Source organism: Anolis carolinensis, chromosome 3 (assembly GCF_035594765.1).
Source record: "Anolis carolinensis isolate JA03-04 chromosome 3, rAnoCar3.1.pri, whole genome shotgun sequence".
NCBI lineage: Eukaryota > Metazoa > Chordata > Lepidosauria > Squamata > Dactyloidae > Anolis > Anolis carolinensis.
This window is the reverse complement of record NC_085843.1, coordinates 24615350-24638263: the sequence shown is the minus strand read 5'-3', so window position 1 is coordinate 24638263 and position 22914 is coordinate 24615350. Positions and strand designations below refer to the sequence as shown.

At 38.8% G+C, this 22914-nt stretch overlaps 1 protein-coding gene across 12 annotated transcripts in view; it reads right to left on the bottom strand.

The window, feature by feature from the left end:
- Positions 1–22914, bottom strand: part of gria4 (glutamate ionotropic receptor AMPA type subunit 4) — a 328810-nt gene that overhangs the window by 185116 nt on the left and 120780 nt on the right. For all 12 annotated transcript variants that reach the window (XR_010004061.1, XR_010004060.1, XR_010004063.1 and 9 more), the window contains exon 3: positions 11389–11628. Coding sequence is in view for 8 of the 12 variants with exons in the window: in XM_008108041.2 (XP_008106248.1) it covers positions 11389–11628 (240 nt within the window). In the remaining 4 variants the exon portion in view is untranslated. The remainder of the gene's footprint in view (positions 1–11388; positions 11629–22914) is intronic.

Genomic DNA, 22914 nt, shown 5'->3' with positions numbered 1-22914 from the left:
CTGAATCACTATTGCCATTTGGTGGTAGTGCTTATTATGTGACTTTAAGTTAATGCTGTCAAATTTGTGGGTCTCCAGGTGTTTCGCACTTCAGGTCCCAGAATTCCTGGTGTTTGGACAAGCTAACTAGGGCTTCTGGGAGTTGGAGGCCCAAACATCTGGAGGGGCACTAGTTTGACCCCTCTGCTTTAAGTCATTTCCAACTTATTGTGCTTTACAACCTTGACCAGAACATGGCACTTTGGCTTGTTGGAAGTGGATAAATTATATAACAATTGTTATTTTAACTATTTTTAATTGTTTTTAAATGGATTAGTTTTATTACTTTGTGGATTTAATAGATTTATATGTTTTATTTAAGTATTTAAACTTTGTGAGTAGTTATAATTTTTATAGATATTTTATTCATGGGGCCATTTGTTTATTTTGTATTGTTTTATGGCATTGAATGTTTGCCATCCTTTGTTGGAAACTGCCCTGAGTCTCCTTGGGGAGATAGGACAGGTTATAAATAAAGTTGTTGTTGTTGCTGTTATTAATAGCAACTCCAATGTGAACCTATCATAGGGTTCTCTTGGCTAGATATTTTTCAGAAGATGTTTACCAATTGCCTTCCTCTGAGACTGAGAGAATGTGACTTTCCTAAGATAACCCAGCAGATTATCATGGACAATGTTCTCTAGAACCTTATGTTACACTCAAAACATTATACTATGCTAACTCTTGTTGCACACCATTTGCATAATTGTGCTATGAAGCTTCACCTCACAACTTGCATTTTCTCTCCACTCACCCACTTTACATACAATTTTAGGAAGTGCAAAACCATTGTGTGATCAGGACACATTTAACCATAATGGTAAATTTTGTAGTATTGAAATAGAGTACAGGCAGAACTAACATCAGCACTGATATTTAGGAACAGATTAAGTCGTAAGTCAGATTAAATTCATTAAATTTGTACTTACAAGATGATATCTCACACATGGGCATGGCCCATGTCAAAAACTTACCCAATACCTTTTCATTTGAATTTTGTAAACCTCAGAAGCCTTCCAAAATCAGTTTCATGTTCAGCGCAAGCAAGCAAAGCAAAGCCAAAAAGGCTGCCTTTCCTCTTTAAATGAATGGCCCTGCATCATTAGGAGAGGGAGAAAGTGAGATTCGCTGGGAAAGAGACTGAAAAAGTACAGAATTCTGGGAAATGTAGTTTGGAAAGGTGAGGGCCCTATGATAGAGAATTTAAAAGGCCCTGCCCTTAACTACATTTCCGAGAATTCTATTCAGCATCAGAAAGCTCCAATCTATAGCAGCAGCCAGCCAGAGTCCCAATAAATAGCTGAATTTGCAAAGGGGAGGACTGACTGATACTTCTAGTAAGTAAATCTCTTTGCTAGGCTGGAAAGAAATCCCTAAATGGAAGTTCTATTTGGTTAATATGAGAGACATTCAATGAGATAGCTGTTGTGGCTTTTAAAAAAAAGTTTTTGTCAAAACTTGAAAAAAATCCCAAAACCAGTAGATTTATGAATATTTCTGAACATTTGGGTGGGGGGTGATCCCCTGTTATCTTATGTCATTGTACAGAAAATTCAAAGAGATAGCTCTTGCAGGTTTTTTAAGATGTTTATAAAAAATTCAGAAATTTCCCAAAAATCCATGGAGAAGTGAAACATTCTGAAACTTGATGGGCTAACAGTGGTAAATGTGTTCTATGGTTGTAGCAAGTGTCATTCCAATAGCTGTAAAAATGAGAGAGAAAGGAACCTCTGAAGTTTCCCCACTTGCGCATTTACTATAACGAAAAAGTAACGAAATTTTCACTAACTATACTTTAGAAACACTTTAGAAACAAAACCCATGCTCCCTAATTTGGTAATGAGTTTGGAAACATTTATTTCATCAATCACACAGCCCTAATAAATATGCAGTGAACCTTGACCACCAAAACCCATTAAGTGACCCTAGGTAAGTCACACACTCTCAGTCCCAGGAAATTTTGTAATAGGTTTGCTTAAAGTTGCCATGTCAGAAATGACTTGAAGGCACAGCATACAGCAACAACAACAACAACAACATATTCTCCTAATTGTGGTAATGGATTGAATGACGAATAAAAATTCAATCCAGGCAAATACAAGTATTGATGACTGGGGTCCATCTGTTTGGATAATGATATTCAACTTGTTTTGGAGGTGACACATTCCCCCTAAACTTGAGGGCCTAAAAGATTGTATTTGTCAGCTGGGAAATCTGTCATAACCATTAGTACCTCCTGTGGCATAGACCAACTGCTGTCTACTGCTAATCTACCTGGATAGTGATAGCCTGGATTTAGCAAAATGTGCTCTGGTTATCCATCAGCAGATTATATAAAGCAATCTGGGAACTCAGATTTGAAAAGCACAATAGCAAGGTATAATCAAGTATTCATATTATGTTTTACAAGTACTGTATCTTCATTTGTTCCCAATTGTTTCTGGGATCAATTCAAAGCCTCTCCTCAGTTTGTTTCTGAACATAATTTAAAGTTTTGATCAAAACCTATAAAGCCTTTCATTTTTCATACAGCGATCTAGATGATATTTCCATCTTCTCATTCATAATTAAATGCTAAAACAGCAAGATACTTTCTGGAATGTATGAAACCTGTCTTTATTTTCAGAAAGATATAAAAAAAATAATCTCAGCATGATATCACAGTATCTGAAGGAGTGTTCTGCCCAAAATGTTCTTGGTCATTCCCTGTGATCTTTACCAGAGGCCATTCTCCAAGTGTTTTTACTTGCAGAAATTATGATAGCTGCTTGCAAAAAGGCATTTTCAGTTATAGAATATTACTTCTATGCTGGTGCCTTTTCAACATGAGGAAAAGTCTATTTTATTCTCCTAGGCCTTTTAACTTGCTATTTGCTTCTTTTCTGCAACATTTTAAAGGTAGGTTTAGGTGTATTCTTCTTGAATTTTTAAAGGTCTCTTTGATACCAACCAGTAGTAGAAAGAAGATTTACTTATACAGGTTGAGCATTTATTATCTGAAAGCCAAAATATTCCAAAATCCTGAACATATGGGTGACGGAATTAGTGCTTTCTGATAGTCCCTTGTTTCACACACATAATTTTTTAATATTGCATAAGAAGCTATGTGCATAGTGTATATGTGAAACATAATAAATGGCATGCTTAGACTCATGTTCCATCTCCAAAACATTTTATTATCTACATAAATGGGAATACAGATATTTCAACATTTGAAAAAAAAATCAAAAATTCAAAATCCCTCTATTCCCAAGGTTTTTAAGGAATAATCAAACTGTACTTGCTACCTGGATGAAAAATGGTATGATGACCAGGGATCAAATACAAAGTTGGAATAAAGTAACGGCCACTTTATTTGACCTATATTGTATTTAAATTAAATTAACCTAAAAGGAGCATGAGGAAGGAACAATCTGCTGAGGATTCTGCTGAGGCCAGGCATCTACCTTAGAGGACTTTCTTAATCTTCTCTTGGGTAAAACACTTGATCTGGGGGTCCAAAAGCTGGGTACTCCCACACAATTCTGAGGACCTTATTAGTGAGGGCAAACCCCCAGGTTTGATTTGTTCTCAAGGATAGATTTGTTCTCTGTCCCCTGGATCCCAGAAGGCTGTATACTTTGGCACACCAAAATTGTATCAAAGTATACAACAAACTCTTAAATTCTCCTCCTGATAGCTATCAAATGACAACTTATTTACTGATACCACTTTGAGCCAATCATTAAAATCTTACTAATACATTATGGGAGAGACCAAAAGAAATCAGGTAAAAGGGAGAAAATTCATTCTAAGCCCCAAAGTGACAAATAAGACTCACACTGCACTAAGATCCTATCTACACTGCCATATAATAATAATAATAATAATAATAATAATAATAATAACAACAACAACAACAACAACAACAACAACAACTTTATTTTTACACCCCGTCTCTATCTCCCCAAAGGGGACTCAGGGCGGTTTACATGGGGCCAAGCCCGAATAAAAACAATAGCAATATAAAACACAACAATAGACCAGAGACATGCACAATTATAAAAATTTAAACATTACCCAATAAAAACAAATGACAAAAACTAATAAAAACATGGATTAAAACGGAGAGGTTGTAAAAGTAGGCTGGGTAAGGTGCACCATATAAATATTGTAAACACAAGGTGACTGATAAAGTGCTGCAAATTCTTGGAAGTGTAAACTGGGATGGGAGTAGACCCTGTGTCTATATCAAGTTGACAAAGGTTCAAACTGCATGATAAAGTCAGTGGACTGCCATATAATGCAGTTAAATGAATCTACACTTATGGGGCTTTAGATAAGGCATATGAAGGACATCCAGGCTTTAAATAGCTTTCAGTTTTGACTCTCCTGCAATGCTGGTATCTATCCATGAAAACCATCAAAGTAGCACCTCACCCCTCAGTGCAGTTGGGTCCGGCTGTGCAGGTCCAGGTATATATTTCTCCAAATTCAGGAAACCCAATCAGGAGGAATTATATACAGTGATGAGAATTATGTTTGTGTAGCTTTCACCCTTCTGAAGAGTTTTTGGAGAATATTTTTTTCCAGAAATACATGTGGGCCAGGCATGTAGCCGGGAGGGGGGGGGGGCTTGAGGGGCTTCACCCCCCCGAAGGCCTTACATTTATTATTTAAACTGTTATGTTTATTCATATCATGATCTGATCACCATGCTCAATATATCCCATATGCATGGGGGGTATTGGGATAACGGCACAAAAGCTTTGCTAGGGTAGATCCTCTCTCACTCAGACTCAGCCCCCCCCCCCCGAATCAAAACCCTGGCCACGGGCCTGATGTGGGCTTTCTGAGAATACATGATGTTTGTACAAGGAACACTGTTTCTGAACAGCCATATGTGAGTTTATTGGGAAAAGAATCAGCAAACCTTGAACAAAACCAACAATTTTGCTCAAAAGGGCACATGGTTTTGTTATGCAATATTACTGATTTCTGAACAATATTTTTACAATTTTTTGTGCATGATTTTTTCTGCAGGATTGTCACTGTGCAAGATTGCACAATTCCCTGTATATTTCTGCACAGAATAATTTCCTGAAACACTTTGGGATCCATGAATGATGTTATGCAAGAAATGTGGAGAAATATTCATTTCCTTACAAGAGGAAATGTTGATAGCATTTGTCCTGATTTGCAGGTTCTTATAGTTTATATTTTCCCTATTTTAACCTTCTTAGTAGTAAGCAGAATTTTAAAGATTTGTTTTAAGTTTTAGTTTTAAGTTGTATGCTTCACTGAGATGTCTTGGCTCTGGAATGTAATTCATAAATAAATAAATAAATATCAAGAAATAAAACAATTTTTACTGCAAATACATTGCCTGTCAAAATGTCTTGATTCCGAAGCATACAAGGAAATATATATAAATTGCACATGGCAGTTAATTTGTGGACACACACTGGATGCAAGGAATAAATCTGGCATTCTTTTTTTCCCATTATAAAGATAGGACTGGTGGTGTTTTGGCTGCATGAATGCCTTTATGTCAAGGCTTGATTGTATAAGGCTTGGTTTTCTTTTCAAATATTTGATACCATTTTCTTACTCATGAATATATTTAAGCATTTTCTTTGAAAGTCCAAAAACTTGACACATTCTCAAGGTTATTTGCCTTGTTGTATTTCTATATATATATATATATATATATATATATATTCTGATCTCAGAGTTTTCAGAATAGTGCATGTAGACTGCTCAATATTAGAAGCCCAAGCCCTTCAATTGTCCCAATTTGGAAGGGACAATCTTGATTAATTCACCATCATTTCACTTTGTCCACTGGTTTTATAATGTTTCTTTTTCTTTCTCTTACTTCCCCTTTGTCCTTTACTTACCATATATACTCATGCATAAGTCAACCTCATTTATAAGTTGAGGGCAGGCCAAAATAATAGATTTTGTTATGACCCATAGATGGGGGGAGGCATGCCACTTTAGGGGTCAGTTGCCCCCCACTGCGACAATAACTTCTTTGCCCAGGCATTCAAAAAAGCCAGAAGCAGTGCCATGGTAGAGAACATGGAGGGTTTAGTTCTTCTTTTAGGTTTTTCTTCTATTAGGTCTTTCCTTTTGCCACTCAACTCAGAGCACAGAATGGTTCCTTTTTTGATAAGAGTTAAGCTACAATATCCACATTGATCTGTTGATAAGTCAACCCAGTTTTTAGAGTTGATTTTTGACTCAAAATTCCATACTGAAACATGAGTATATAGGGCAGCGCAATTGTTACAAACTGAGTTCGAAGTGCAAAACTAGCATCCCAAGTCAAAAAGCAGCTTTCTTGTAAATCTGGGTCAAATTGTAAAGATAGGAAGAAATTAAACAAAATGGGAGGTGGGGGCAAATATCTAGGGGAGAATGCTAGCTCCAAAGCAGAAGGCTGATTACATAAATTAAGATTTGTGCCTTTAGCTCCAAAGCAGAGATCTGGTTACATAAATTAACATAAATGCCTTAAAGATAGTTACAGAGGACAGCTGTGGCTGCAGGATAGTGAAACATTATTGCTTGGAGATATCATTTTCTTCCAGTTGACATTTTTATCTATAAAGTTCAGTAGCAATTATTTATCATGTATTACTGACCAGTCCTGAATAGGGAGAATTTTTTGCCTTGGACAAAATGAAGGATCACAACAGCAACAATCAATGAAAGGTCTGAGTCAAACAAAGAGTGTTTGATGTCTTATGTCTTATGGCAGCATCCCATCAATGGGAAGGGTATCAGCACAAAAAGTAATTGGCTAATGCCTATTTGAACATCAGGCATCAATGCTAGAGACCAGGGTTCAAAACCCCCACTTGGCGATGCAAACCTCAGCTTCAGGGGGAGGCAAAGACAAACCCTCTCTGAACAAATCTTGCCAAGAAATCCCTGATTCATCTCAGGGATATAAGTTGGAAAAAGGGTGAACACATATGACAATGATTATCAGTTGAGAGTCAAAGTAATTCTTATAGACAAAACTTTGTACCAGAGCCTCCAATGGCATAGCGAATTAAACCACTGAGCTGATAAACTTGCTGACCAAAAGGTTAGCACTTCGAATCCGGGGAGAGGGGTGAACTCCCACTGTTAGCCCCAGCTTCTGCCAACCTAGCAGTTCAAAAACATTCAAATGTGAGTAGATCAATAGGTACCACTTCAGTGGGAAGGTAACGGCGCTCCACGTCTATGGACAACACTGGCTCTTTGGCTTAGAAAAGGAGATGAACACCAATCCCCAGAGTCAGACATGACTAGACTTAATGCCAGAGGACAACCTTTACCTCTATCTATCCTAATTCCTAAGTAGTTGCTAAGTAGTTCTCACCTTTCTTTGATCTAATGGATTTCCCCCAACATCTTAGGGTCAAGCTGCACAGGAAAAGGAACCCAGACTCACACTAAATAAACTCTTTACTGTCCCCATGATATACACTAAATTTCAGTGAGTACTGTGGGGTTTTTTTTAAAGGATTAAAATTTTGGGCAATCTTGGGAGATACTCTAGAGCAGGGGTCCTCAAACTTTTAAAGCAGAGGGCCGGTCCACAATCCTTTGGACTGTTGAGGGGCCGAATTATCATTTGGGGGAAAAATCCAAACAAATTCCTATGCACACTGCACATATCTTATTTGTAGTGCAAAACAACAACAATAACAATGAAAAAAGAATACAATATTTAAAAATGAAAATAATTTTAACCAACATAAACTTATCAGGATTTCAATAGGAAGTGTGTGCCTGCTTCTGGCCAATGAGATAGTCAGGTTAATTAGGATTGTTGTTGTTGTCTGCCTTCAAGTCATTTCAGACTTTGGGCGAGCCTAAGTCCAAAATTATTTATTTATTCATTTACTACATTTATTTACTACATTTATATCCCACCCTTCTCGCTCCAAAGGGAACTCAGAGCAGCTGTATGTACATAATATATTATATTATTAGCATAGCACAATATTAGCATTATACTATATTGAACTATACCACTATACTGTAATATTATATGTAATATATAACATATAATTAATATTATTATATGATATTATTGTTAGTATTGTATTGTATAAAATGATAATATTATTATCAATATTATATGTATATACAATATATTATATTATTAAAACTGATATAAAATATTATATTATAAATAAGGGCGGGGGCCAGGTAAATTACCTTGGAGGGCCGCATCCGGCCCCCGGGCCTTAGTTTGGGGACCCCTGCTCTAGAGCTTGCTGAAAATTCTGGGATATTCTGCATCTTGGGGCACTCTGCACAGTGGAATCAGGATCAGTTCAAAATAATCAGCTGTCCAGAGAGTTCTCTGCTGATGTCAGTTTGGGGTCCCCAAAATGGCTAAGAGCTCAAATGGCTGAGAATGACAGTGGCAAGACAGAAAATGAGGTGACACTCCAATGGGACCAATGAAGTCTTGGCTAAGATGAACTATGTAGATGCCAATGTAGTTTTGTAGTAGCTTATTCTGGGTGTGGCTGCCTACTCCAGGAACAGTCTAAAGCAGGTATGGGCAAACCCAGGCCCAGGGCAAGATGTGGCCCCTTGGGTTCTTTACTCCGGCCCTCTTCTCTCTTACCATTCTATCAGCATGAGGATGTGGTGGCCTGCTACATCTTCACACTGAGAGAAAGGCCAGGGCAGTCACATGCGGCTTCAGCACCAGCCCTGGGCAGAGCATCTTCCTGGCCTTCCTAAACTATGTCGTAGCCTTCACTGCCATTGCACTCAGTTGCTCCTCACAAGCATGCTCCCTTTCTTCCACCCCTGGTTATGAGGAGGATGGCTCCTCCTCCACCTCCTCCTTCGCCTTTGCCTTGGAAAGAAGAGCAGGAGCAGGAAGAAAGGAAAGCCCTGGGCAGCCGTGTGTGCTTGCATTGGCATGTCAAATTCTCCTCTTGACAGGTAGATGCCTAGGGCTTCTCTTCCTTTCCCTTCCCTTATTTTTATTTATTTACAGTATTTATGTACTGCTTTTTTCACCCCTGGTGGGACTCAAAGCGATTTACAACATAATAGTGGCAAAATTCAATACCAAACATACATGTAAAAACCAAATCATAGTATCCTTTCCCACCTGCTCCTGCTCTTCTTCTTCCAGAGGGGGAACTTGCCTTTGAGGAAGGCACCAGATCCCATCTGATCCTGGATACTAAGCAGGATCAGCCTTGGTTGGTACTTGGATGGGACATAGTCAATGAATTTTAGAGTAACACATACTAATGAACTGATGAAGCTTCATAATAACATTTAATGCTAATTATTTTCTGAAAGCAATTTATTTTATTTTGGAGGAAGGAAATGGTGCTGAGGCACAGCTCAAGAGTAGATGTGGCCTTGGACCAGGCAAGCAACTGCACGTGAAATCCTCCTCCTGCACCACCACCACCCCTCCCCGGCTTCTTTACCTCACTCCAACTGCCCTCAGTCTCCCGCATGCCTCCCTTTCTCCAGGTCCGGCCCACCCACCCCGACCCACCAAGTGGCTCCCTAGTAAAAAAGTTTGCCTATGCCTGGACTAAAGCATAAATGCTCTGGATTGGTCTCAGATTTAGCAACCAACGTAGACTCACCTCTAATGAAGGGACTGAAATATATGGTTACTGAAGAATACACAACTTGATTGCTATTAAAAAAAAAACAATGCACCAACAAGGTAAGTTGAAGGGAGAAAAATAACCTGCTTGTCTAGATTCAAAAAATGTTTTCTCTACCAAGGGTCTTGGCACATTATAGAAACTAGTGGTTGTATCTAATAGTGCCTTTTTCCCAGTGGAAAAGTATCTGATACGTAACACATAGTCAATAGTCAAAAGCCTGAGAGGTTGTAGTCCACTGGAAACTGGGAACCACCGTGCTAGTGGATCAGATTACACCTTTTCGCCTGCAATTCTGTGCAGCCTTTCAGAATATATTCTGTATCTCATAGGTTTCATAACAGAACAGGAGAAGAGGAGGAAAGGAAGGAAATATCCCATCATATAACTGGAAGTTTTCTTCAACAATATAAGATATAGCCCTAAAAACAATTATTCTGGCATACACTGACATGTGTCAAAAGTCACTTTGTCAGATTCATCTGACACATTGAGTCACAAAAATAGGAAATGAAAATATGGCAGCTTTTCCAGTAGAAAAACTCTTTTCTATTGCTAGCTAATATTCTCACCACTCTAGAATTTTGCAAATGGATTGCAGATAAAAACCTAATAAGTAGCCATAACATCTGCATTTCAAAAAAGCACCTTGCTGATTTAAAATTGACTGGTATAAATGACTGGAGAATGATTCACAAAGCTCGCTGTCATTGCTGAACATCTGATTCTGCCCTTGGTATGTTCAAGCTGCAAATGTCCTTAGGAATTTAGATAAGAAAAGGTAAAATGAGACTGGGGATCTTTAAACTCTTTTTATATAAAAACAATCGAGAGTGTTTTTGCTCTGAAGGGAAATGCAATTGTTTATTTTCCCATTTGATTCCTCATTATTTCAGCTTGGTCACTGAACAGATTGAAAGTCTGAAACATCCGAAAAAGGCCAGCAGCTCTACATTGATTAGAATCATGTTTCAAAGTTTCCTTATTAGAGCATTTTCAAAACAAAGAACAAAATTGGCTCAGCACAGACAAAATGTTACATCAAAAAAATACTTTCATTCAAATGTATACACTACAATGAATCAAGCAGGTAAATAAAAAATGGTCACAAATATGTGTATTTTCTCTGGTAATACAGCAGATAGCAACCTGCAGCTCAAAAACCTTCTTTATTCATTCTGTGATATGTGATCCAGTGAAAGAATACTCCTTTTGTGACCTTCGGTGCTTGTTATGTCCCTTACTGAAAACAATCAGACTCACAAATGGTTCATTACGGCTGGAGCGTGCTTGCTGTTATTTCAGTATTATTAACCTTGAATTGTATCAAAGAGCTTTACACAGCCTATCAACAAGCTTATAAAGTAAGTTTAAAAGTGATAAAGTGTCTTGGTTTCTTAAATGTCCTTTAAACATGGTGTTTTTTCTTTGTTTTTGAGCACTTAATGTGTATCACCATTATTTGGGATCTAATCTTTCACATCCATGAAGACTAAAACATACTGTAGGTATAAGCTAGTCTCGGTTCTAAGATTTCTTTAAAACACACTGCAAAACTATCATATGCTCCCAATGGGTTTATACATTATCCCCTGCAGCTTTAGAGATTGAATTGTGAAAGTAAGGCTTTTCTCAGGATCTTTGTCTTCTCAAAGTACATAAATGCATCTGACAGTAGTTGAGCAGTGCGATAAGGTGTTATGTTACTTACCCCTATCTGTGTCGTAAAGGAAGACGAAGCGGCTCCATTTATAATGGCCAAGCAAACTTAGCAACGCTCCCTGTAAGGAAGGCCTCAGTTGCAGAACAAACTGGCTCTCTCCCTCGGTGGGGAAACTCGGTGTGATGAGCGAGATGTGCAAGGCGCTGCAGAATGAGGTCAAGGTATGTACAGATCTTTTGTCGTATAGTCCAAAAATGGCAAATACTCCTCTTGAGTACTGGGAGCAGACTGGAAGAAAGCAAAGCGGAAAAACATGATGAAAACGACATGGCAACAAAGATTTCCTATTATGATGATGTCAAGATCAACATCAACGATGAACGAGGAGGGTCAGGAGAAACCAATTTCTATAATGTATAGCAGCCATGAAAAATAGCTCAAAAACAGAGCATCCAACAGACCCCAAATTCAATTCCCACAGGAGCCTTTCCGGTGCTAGGAGAGATTACTCTCTGAAATGCCTGGAGAACTCATTTCAACGAGCTAAAACACACATGTCAAACTCAAGGCTTGTGGGCCAAATCTGGCCCACCAAATAATTTTATTTGGCTTTTCAGATGCAGGACCACAACTTATGTATTCATCAGATATTATGACTAGAGCTACAGTAACATCTGGAAGGCTCCAGTTTGTTCTGTTTAGTCAGGATAGCGGAGTCTGAATTTAGATACAAGGCTTGTGGATAGGATCTCTTACTTTACAATGTCCTTGAACTTTTCCCCAACTTCAAAGCCACAAGTGCTGCTGGGTTACAATTCCTGCATGGCAGATAATAAAAAATGTTGGGTGTTATCATTCAATAACATCTGGGGACCCAAACTGGGTAAAAACAAAAAAGTAATGACTACTATGTAAAAAAATTATAGTTGGTCCTCGGTATCCATGGGTTATCTTTGAAGGTAACCATAAGGCTGATGAGGCCCTCAGTGAAAATGTGTTCGACACTTTTGAGCTAGAAGGGCCAGTTTCACTCAACATAAGACAGGTTCCCAGGTTCTTGGGGATACAATAAATATTTTCTCAGCCCAGTCAACAGAATGGCTGGGAATTTCTCATCAGTTTAACCTAATATTAAGCCCAGTTGTATTTAACAGACATACAACAAAGAATAGGAATGTATAATTGCAGCCTCATCTACTACAGTGTTGGAACACTTATCTGTATCAAGGCAGAACTTCAACCAGGCATATCTCACTTTAAGTTGTTTTGCTTTAGTGTGCTTTGCTAATATGGTGCCTTTCAGTTAGACAGTATACTGTAGTGCTATTTTGTTATCTGTGCTCAGTCTGCTTACAGCATTTGTCTCAGTGTCATATTCCAACTGGAAAGTATTTATTATTTTTACTTTTGCATCATTGTTTTAGGCCTAGCACTATTGCGTACTTAATAAATCATAGCATCTGTAAGTTTTTAGGCTTTAGAATGCAACAGAAAGGGGGAAAAAGAGCTGTGATTTGCCTTAAAGTGATATTTGCTTTAGGGGAGTGGTGAGAATCAAAATAGGGCTGTACAAATCCTGCAATGCACACATGTTTTCTCATTGTATGCGCATCATTTTCAGGAACACATCTCATTTTGAATAACCAGATAGGATCAAATATCCGGCAATAATCTAAATGAACCAGATCCTGTCCTTGGAAATGAATCAGGGTCGGCTCTGGATAGATCTTGCATAGGAGGCCAGCAAATAATTGTAGGTGTTGTCACTCACAGACATACATGTGCACAGAAGGGCTAAACTCCAAGAAGGTGCCTCCTAAATGCTTCCTTCTTCAATACTACTTTCAGCAAGGTTCTGATCTTTTGTATCACACTTTTCAAAGGTGCTAAAGAGGCATATAGATTGTATGGATCCAAGCTGAAGTCTGCCTGGAAATGGATCAGCAGCCAGTGGATTGACTCAACAAAATGAATCATAATAATATGATCATCTAACCTTTTTAAAAATCTGATGGGGACTTCACGGAGTGTTATATATAGTTCCCTTGATAATTTGCATCAAATCTGTTAAATCATAGTAATCTAAGTCATATATAGACCATTGGTGTGGCTTGTGCAATTCGGTTGGAAGGCGATCAGTTTTTGGTATTTAAATTTCATTGGGTACTCAGATCCGTATTTTGGGAGCCTCCTGAAAATCTGTATTTGGTTAGGCAGCTGAAAGATCCGGGAAGATCCGGCCCATTGGCGGGAATGGGGAACTTACAAGGCTCCTCTTTCCATTTCTGGGATCCTTTCTTCCTTTCAAGGGAGTCTGGGATTAAGCAATGGGGTTAAGGAAGCACCCCTCCCGGGACCCTTTCCTATCTTCTTTTCAAGGAAGTCTGGGTTTGAGCCATTATGGATGAAAACAACAATGGTTTACAGCCATCTGGCCAAGATGAACAAGCCGAATTGACCAAAGGGAACTGACCACCTGGAATCCATTTATTTGTTTATTTACAGTATTTATATTCTGCCCTCCTCACCCTGAAGGGGACTCAGGGCAGATTACAATGTACACATACATGGAAAACATTCAGTGCCATATGAACATAGAGACAGAGACACAGAGGCAATTTAACATTCTCCAGCTTCTAGCTTACTGAGGTTATGCTCGATTCTGGCCACAGGCGGAGCAGCTGCTTCATCATCCACTGTGACACCGAGACCTTAATGGATACTTCCTCATTCCAAACACTGCTGAATGATTTTTATGGTGTCGTAAATTAGTTAAATTAGCCTCCCTGCATAAGCAGTACCTAAATTTCCTACTGGATAGATGCAACTATTTTTCGGGTTGCTTAAGTCAACAACAAGCAGGACTATTTTTTTAATGGTCGGGTGTTCATTCCAACACAGGAGGGCTTCAAACTCATGACCTCTTTGTCATAGTAATTTATTGCAGGTGGCTACTAAACAGCTGCGCCACAGCCTATATATTACTCTCGGAGCTCTCTAACTTTGAGAACATTGAGATGATGGCTTACTAAGTTCCTTAAATATATTGTCTTTGGAAAAGCCAAAATGCATCCTTAGTGTTATTAGACTACTTACTGCAACTTTATTTATGCAAATGTCAGCAAAAGAACACATATTTTAATTAATTATTAGTTTACTTTCCTTAAATATTCCTTGACAATTATTTCTAAAAATACTGCTGTGATCTCAGATAAATTCTTGAGATAATAGCTGAAGCTTGCAATGTCTTTTATGTACACTGAATAGAACATGAACATTACATTAATTCTAAATTAGCATTAGTGGAGTATATATTTATTCGGTACAATAAACTTAAATGTCAAGGCATAATTTGCAAATCATCAGATCACTATGGATACTATACAATAAGTGTTTTAAAACTCTTTGTTAAATGCATGAATGAGAAAGAAAATAAGATTTTGGGAAGACCTGACAGTTAGGTAATGGATAATCTCCATTATCTTCTGCAAATCTGAATAATTTAACCATAAGAACAATTGTATATTATCATTATGCACAAAACCACCCCTTCCCTTGATTTTTTTTCTTGACACTACATGAAATCAAACCATGCTGAACTTGATGGAGCAACAAATTCAATGAGACATTGCAGTATAGAGGTCTATGAATTGGACAGTGGGGTATGGTAGTTATTGCACTGGACTATGATTCTGGAAACCAGGGTTGAAATCCCCGGTCAACCATAAAATCTGCTGGGTGACCCTTAGTAAGTTACACTCTGCCTCAGAGGAAAGCAATAGAAAACTCCTTCTAAACAAATATTGCCAAGAAAATCCTGTGATAGGTTTTCATGGGTTGGAAACATCTTAAATGCACACAACAGCAACAGTACAAGAAACCCAGAATATATATGCATGGTGAGTGGAGACAGAGAAGAGAGGACAGCTACAGAGCTGCTGGTCAGACTGAAGAAGGCATTTACTGGGGTTTAGAAAGAGTCAGAATAGCCGCAAGATATAAATAATGAGAAGGAGAGTTGAAGGAAGGGAGAAAAGGAGACATAACATGTCTAAGATGTGGTCCAAAAGTTTGAATGGCAGGACGTAGGCAGAGCCGGCCCTAGGTATTTTTCAAGTGTATGCGAACAGAATTTTGGTGCCCCCCCCCCAAACCAATCACTGAAAAATAAAAGTGTTGGATAAGTGAAAATGTTGGATAATAAGGAGGGATTAAGGAAAAGCCTATTAAACATCAAGATTTTACAAATTAAGCACCAAAACATCATGTTTTACAAGAAATCAACGGAAAAAGCAGTCTCGACTGCGCCCCTGTATGTTTTGCGCCGCAAGCGACTGCTTAATTCGCCTCATTGTTGGACCGGCTCTGGATGTAGGTCAATCTAGGAGTCCATAGCTGCCATGGAGAATTTCAGTTGCATTCAGACTAAACACATGATCTCATGAGCTGGGGAAAAGTGGGGAAAAGCAGAAAAAACTGTCTTACTTTGTCCCCTACCATCTTTCCCCGTCTTCTGACATTCCGCATCCTTTCCCAGTCTTCCCCTTGTATTTTGCTGTTTTAAGCTATTTGGAACTTGGAAACAGAGTCCCACCAAAAGTGTCCTTACATTATGTGATGGGATTCCTGTGGGACTCCATTTCCACAGCACATGGAAATGGACCCCTAAATATATGGGATGATTTCCTAAGAAACTACACAGTACAATTCAGGAATTGATTTTCTATGAATGATACCCCCTGTCTGAAACAATCTAAGCTAAAGTTATAGGAAAGCCCTAGAAAGAGCACTCCTTTAACCAGCAAAAGTGCTATAAGTGTTTTCCTTGATAGAAAAATGTTATTAGTCTTCAACTACATCAGTAAGAAGTCACTTAGGCAGAGCTGAGAATTATACTTTCCTCCAGATGTTATTAGACTCCTGATCCCAGTAGTCTTCATCATTGGGTATGCTGACTAGGTCCATTGAGATGTTTTGTTCAACAACATCTGGATGGTTGCACCATTCCCATCCTTCTCTTAATAAGACAAAAGTATGTGGAGAGGCTTTTCCTAGAGCACATGAATGTGTATTTGCATTTGTGTGTAACTGGGAAACTAGCATTCTTTGGCAGAGAAGGCTGAAGACTTTGTAAAAGTACAACTCCCATTGCTCCATAGTACTGAGCTATGGCAGTTAAACTTATATCAAATTGCATTATTTCTACAGTGTAGATGCAGCCTTGGTCTAAGAAGAGAGATGTTTGGAATTCTGTGCTTTGTGGGTGACAAACCTTTGTTGCTCCCATAACTGGCCTTGATCTGAACCAGTCCTCCTGGGCTATTTTCAAACCCCTAATTTCAGACTTCTTGGAAGTTCAAACTTTCTGTGACAACACTTCATCTCCTATTACAGCAAGCATGATACAAACATGTTTCCTTACTCCAAATAAAATCTCTCATTTCCCCTCCTTTCCACCTTCCTTATATTGCTCAGATTTATATATAACATGATTTATTTGTGGGACAGAAGAAAGATGCAGCAAAATTGAAGGTCTCCCAAACCAAAAGCAGCAATACATCCTTCCAGATAAAATTGGAATAAAAGAACAGTATTTTCACCTGCTAGTACTTTCCTACAAATACATATAATAAAGCCTTATAAATTCTAGTCCCATATATTGTTTTTAATTAAATAGGAGGGGAGAGAAAGAAAAATACATTTGGTTTTTCCCTTTTAAGTACTAAGACTTTGATCGTCCAATTTTATCGTACCAGTCTTCCTGTTTCTTTTTATCTCAAGAGGGAAGAAAATGGGCTCATTTTAAAAACTAGCATTTCTTTCCTCTCAAGAAACACTTCCAATTTAGGATGGGAGAGTTGCTATAAACGCAATAGCCTGTTCTGGGGAAAATATTATTTTTAACAATAGTACCTCTAAAAACACTAATCATGACACCCTTCTAGCTACTTCAAACAAAAACACTATTAATTTTCAGGAAGGGAGGAAATAATAATCTCAGCAACTTTTCTGTAAACTTATTAATACTGTCAGCAAAGCCACTGCTAAATGGAATTCACTAAAAGCATGTGCAAAATAGCCTCTGTTGCTAGAAGAGGTGAGCCAGTAAGTCAGAAGGGAGAAAAGAGATGAAAAAATGTTGTGTGGTATAATCTTGTTGGCATTTTGTGCCCATATACTGCATTGCAGAGAGACAGGAAAGATCTGAGCCTCATGCGTCACATTGCAGTTCCCATCATCCCCCATTATTGGTTAGGCTAATAAACATTGCAGTCTGACATCTGGAGGGCCATATAGTCTCTACTTTTGGCGCAGTAGTGCTACAACATGCCATTATGAGATTCTGCAACTCACTCAAGTTAGTAAAGGCTTTCTGTATATATTTAAGATTTCAATATTAATGTCAAAAATCAAAGATTTTCAAGGTACCACAAATGCTATCTAATCCAACTTCCTATCAAGAGTCATGGGTTAATAGTCATTGCAATCCAATAGCTGGAGGGCCACACAGTCTATACTGTGGGATCAAAATGAAGAGAGCTAGCCCCATTTACACTGCCAGATAAAATCCAGAGTATTTGCTTTGAACTGGATTATATTAGTCTACACTGCCATATAATCCCATTCAAATCAGATAATCTGGATTTTATCTGGCAGTGTAGATGGGGCCCTGGAAGGTACCACAAAGCTATCTCGCCCAACTCTCTGCCTATACACAACTGAGCAATCCCCGAAAGATGGCCATCTAACTTATCCTTAAAGATTTCAAAAGAAGAATCTACTACCCTCCTAGGCAATTTATTCCACTGCTGAAAAGACCTTACGATCAAAAGGTTCCTCTTACTCTTTAGTTGCAATGGTTTGTAGCACCAGAGCTTTAGTCCCTGCAGCAGCACAAGACAAGCTTGCTCCATCGTCTAAGTGTTATCCCTTCAGGAATCAAAGATAGACATCATATTGCCTCTTGATTGTCTCTTCTCCAAGTTAAACTCCCCAGCCTGTTTGTCACAGGGCGTCATTTTGTGACTTTTGGTCCCCCTCATCTGAACACATTCCTGCTTGTCACTATCCTCTTTGATAATGACATTTTTGCCAGCAAATCAGTATGAAGATGATGTAGTATGAGTCAATACTGTCCCCATGTAAAACTTTCTAAGAAATCTAAAACCAGAAAACATCAATTAACTGATGATACAGATACTGTAACACCAAATATGGCCAACTCAAAGATTTCATGCAGCTGTTATTTGCTTTCTGAGCAGCTGTGACATTATACACTCTTGTTAAAAATGTGTTTACCAGAAATTTTTTTGTTACATACATGGTGCATGGTATATGTAATATGGTAAGTGATATTCGGTGAGGAAGGGTGGGAGGGCAAGCATATGTCAAGGTGTCTGGTGATTGGCTGACATTTATGAGGATCTTTAAATGTCCAGTGTGTTTGACAGCCAACTTTGTTAGAAGCTGACCTGGGTCCCCTGTTAATGGGATGTTTATTAATAAGTAAATAAATAAATATTTACTTATTGACAAATAAGATATGTAGTGATGATGGCTTCCCACTACCTGCTGTATTTTATTTCTCTGAATACAAACTGTTTGTAAACAGAAGTAGGACATCTCTACTGTAACTCTTTTCTGCTCCTATCTTCCCAGAAGTTGGCCACCATGGAAGCAAAATTCTGCATTAGTCTGATTCATCACTCTTCTAATATTCTCTCTGGACAATTCTAATATTTTTTCCTGCTTGCCAGTGGCCGATTTTGTTTATACCATGCTCCAAGAATCAATCTAGAGTCCTAAGCACAAGTTTACTAGGCTATGCACCAGATTCAGCTCTTGAAGTTACCTCTCCAGGTTTGAATCTTCCACAAGCAAAAGGCTTTGGTTTAGCTTGAAAACAGTGGTCTGAAGGAGAGAGAGAAGAGACAGATACAAAAGCAGAACTGTTTTCTTTCACCAGCTGTGACTTGGTGTTATCATTTTGACAGAGGGTGTAAGAATTTGCTGACCATAAAAGAAGCTATACAATCCTGACTTTCGTGGTGAATGCTGTATGGATGTTTTTAGGAGTACAGATAAAAGTGACATTCCCAAGGTCAGACTAAAAAGCTAGATGCCTGGAGCAATTTTGTGCAAAGGACAGCTTTTTATCTGAATCATGAAAATCCCAGACTGGCCAGACTGAAGTAGATTACCAGTATTAGGGACAATTTACCTCTCATCACCACCTGCTGCTTTTTTTTTTTTTTACTGTACCTACTACTACCCCCTGGTTTGTTTTGTATAATTTGGCACTTCAGAATCTGTTCTTTAAATTACACAGTTCAAATCTTAGCACAGCCACAAACAAACTTTCTCTAGGAGGAACCTATTCTTTATCAGACTTATCCACTGATGGGGAGGAGGGAATAGGCTGACCCTACAAGATGAAATTTAGAAAGAGATAATGTACATGGGCTATCTTGAGCACTTAGGAAATGGTTGTAAACTATTGTCAGTTTGTGAGATTGTGGAAGAACAGGGTGAAACCGTATTACATGAATTGCCATTTATTGTAGAACAATTCTCATAAAGATCCCACAAGAACAAGCAGTGTAATCTATTCTCCTAAGGAAGAAGTAAACACAATATGCTTATAAAGCCTTCAGTAGGCTTCAGGAGGCTCTCCTGTCGCCACTACCTATATCTCAGGCTCGCCTTGTAGGAACAAGGGAGAGGGCCTTCTCTGCGGTGGCCCCTCGCTTGTGGAACTCGCTGCCCATTGAAATCAGGCAAGCCCCCACCCTTTTAGCCTTCAGGAAAGATTTAAAAACATGGCTCTTCCGGTGTGCTTTCGGAGAGTAAATGTTCTATGCTACTCCCCCCCGATATTTATCCTCTAGACTGGTTCACTATCTGATGTCCCGTCCCTCGAGGTTTTATTCTGATCCCTTTCTCACCCAGAGTTTTAATTTTTAATCTAGTTTTTAAATGTAGTATTCATGCGGCCCGCTCGTGTTATATTGCTGTTTTGATCTTATGTTGTACTGTTTATTTTATGTAATGTATTATTTAATTGTATTATGTTATGGTTTATTGTATTGTCTTGGGCATGGCCCCATGTAAGCCGCCCCGAGTCCCCGTTGGGGAGATGGTGGTGGGGTATAAATAAAGTTTTATTATTATTATTATTATTCAGTAAGAAGCAGAACGTTTCTCTTAGTGTACCAAACTATAGATAGAAAATCTACCACAGAGAAAATAGCAAAGGATCTCTGAATGTCTGAAACTGACTCTTTTTAGGCAAATACATTAAAAATTACATTTGCTCTACTAAGTATTATCAAAATTCTATCAACATGTATTCTGTTTGTCCATATTGTCATCCCTTTCTCCATATACAGTTAGCTTTTTGTTTTCATGGATTCTGTATCCACATATTCAACAATTCATAGCTTGAGTAACCCCCCCCCCCAAAAAAAACCCTGAATCTTGATTTTGTTTTGTTTTTTTAAATAAAGAGCATCATTTTGCTATACTATTGAATATAATGGAGCTTAAAATCCATCAATTCGATATAATCAAACTGCAGTGGATAACACTGTATATATCTCTGATTTCTATATTTTTTATCATTTTTCATTTCTGTTCCAGTATTCCTCTCTTTTCCTCTCTATATTCATTGTCCTAGACATATTTATATAAAAAGATATGAAGTATTGCTAGTACAGATAATCTTAGGACCTCATCACACTGAATTTTAAATTGTAAGTCGCTCAGAGCACTCTGGTGGAGAGCGACTAATTAAGAAATGAAGTAAAGAGAAGTAAAGTGTAGTCAATAAGCTAGGCAGCAGTGGGAGGATTCGCTATGCAGCATTGCAAATTCATCAGGCAGAGGGGGGGAAACCATGGCCCCTTGCCTCGCATTGCCCGTTGCACTCCTTACCTTATCCTGGGGGGGGGGGGAAGCGTCGCCGCCTGGCCTTCCCTCTGTCCTTCTTAATGAGAACACAGGAAGCCTCTTGTCTTCTCAGGGAAGTGTCCTAGCACTCTGCCAGGACATTTCCCCTATGGAGCCCTACTGAAAGTAGCCTTACCTTGTAAGATAGGGTCCAGCAGGCTCAATTGAGGAAGCATCCTGGCAGTGTGTTAGGATGCTTAAAGGCTCTATGTGATGAGGTGGTTAGATCAGACAAAGGCCTAGTTGTGGACCATGAAGCACCAGCAGATGACCATTTTTCTTAGCTCAGGTTTCCCACAATAATAATAATAATTAAAAATAATAATAATAACAAAGTTCTGGAACACAACACACCAGACATCACAGTTGTGAAAAAGAAAAAGGTTTGGATCATTGATGTTGCCATCCCAGGTGACAGTCGCATTGATGAAAAACAACAGGAAAAACTCAGCCGCTATCAGGACCTCAAGATTGAACTTCAAAGACTCTGGCAGAAACCAGTACAGGTGGTCCTGGTGGTGATCGGCACATTGGGTGCTATGCCAAAAGATCTCAGCTGGCATTTGGAAACAATAGGCATTGACAAAATTATGATCTGCCAACTGCAAAAGGCTGGGATCTGCGCGCATCATCCGAAAACACATCACACAGTCCTAGACACTTAGACTTGTGATTTTGTGATACAAAATCCAGCATAAATCTTGTTTGCTGTGTCATAATAAAATAATAATAATAATATAACTCGGGGCGGCTTACATGTGCCCAGGCCTAGGTGAGTACAGACAATATAAGAAACACAATAATATAAAAACAAATCAATAAAGCATATTAAAGTCACATTTACAGTAAAACATACTTGGATAAAAATCTGGGTAAGCTCCTGAGAATGAACTAGGCCAGAGAAAGTGCATATAGTGTAGAATGTAAACTGGGGGAGAGATGAATACCAGATAAGGTGCTTGGGAAGGTGTAAACACAGAAACTATAACCGACTGAAGGAATGGAATAAAGTGCAGCAGAGATGCTGTAAACAACAGGATGATTCCTAACCATGAGAGCGAAAATCATTAGCCAAAGACCTGTTGGAAGAGCCAAGTTTTCAGGCTCTTCCGAAAAGTTAAGCGGGTAGGGACCTGCCTAATCTCCCTGGGAAGAGAGTTCCAGAGCCGGGGGGCCACAATGGAGAAGGCCCTCTCCCTCATCCCCACCAACCGCAATTGCGAAAGTGGTGGGAGCAAGAGGAGGGCCTCCCCAATGAACAAAGAGATGAAATGAAATAAACTTTGCTGACACTAAACCCATAGACAGTAGTTCTCAACCTGTGGGTCCCCAGGTGTTTTGGCCTACAACTCCCAGAACTCCCAGCCAGTTTACCAGCTGTTAGGGTTTCTGGGAGTTGAAAACCAAAACATCTGGGGACCCACAGGTTGAGAACCACTGCTGTAGACCATGATTGATAAACCCGGGTTCCATGAGAGGTTGCTAGAGATTATGTGAGAGATTGTAATTGGGGGAAAAACTTTTTTGAGCCGTACAAACAATATGACCCTGATTTTTATGGTTTTACTAACTTATGCTGCCAAATAAATATCCCCTTAGAAGTGTTTGTGGACCTCTGTAGGTACT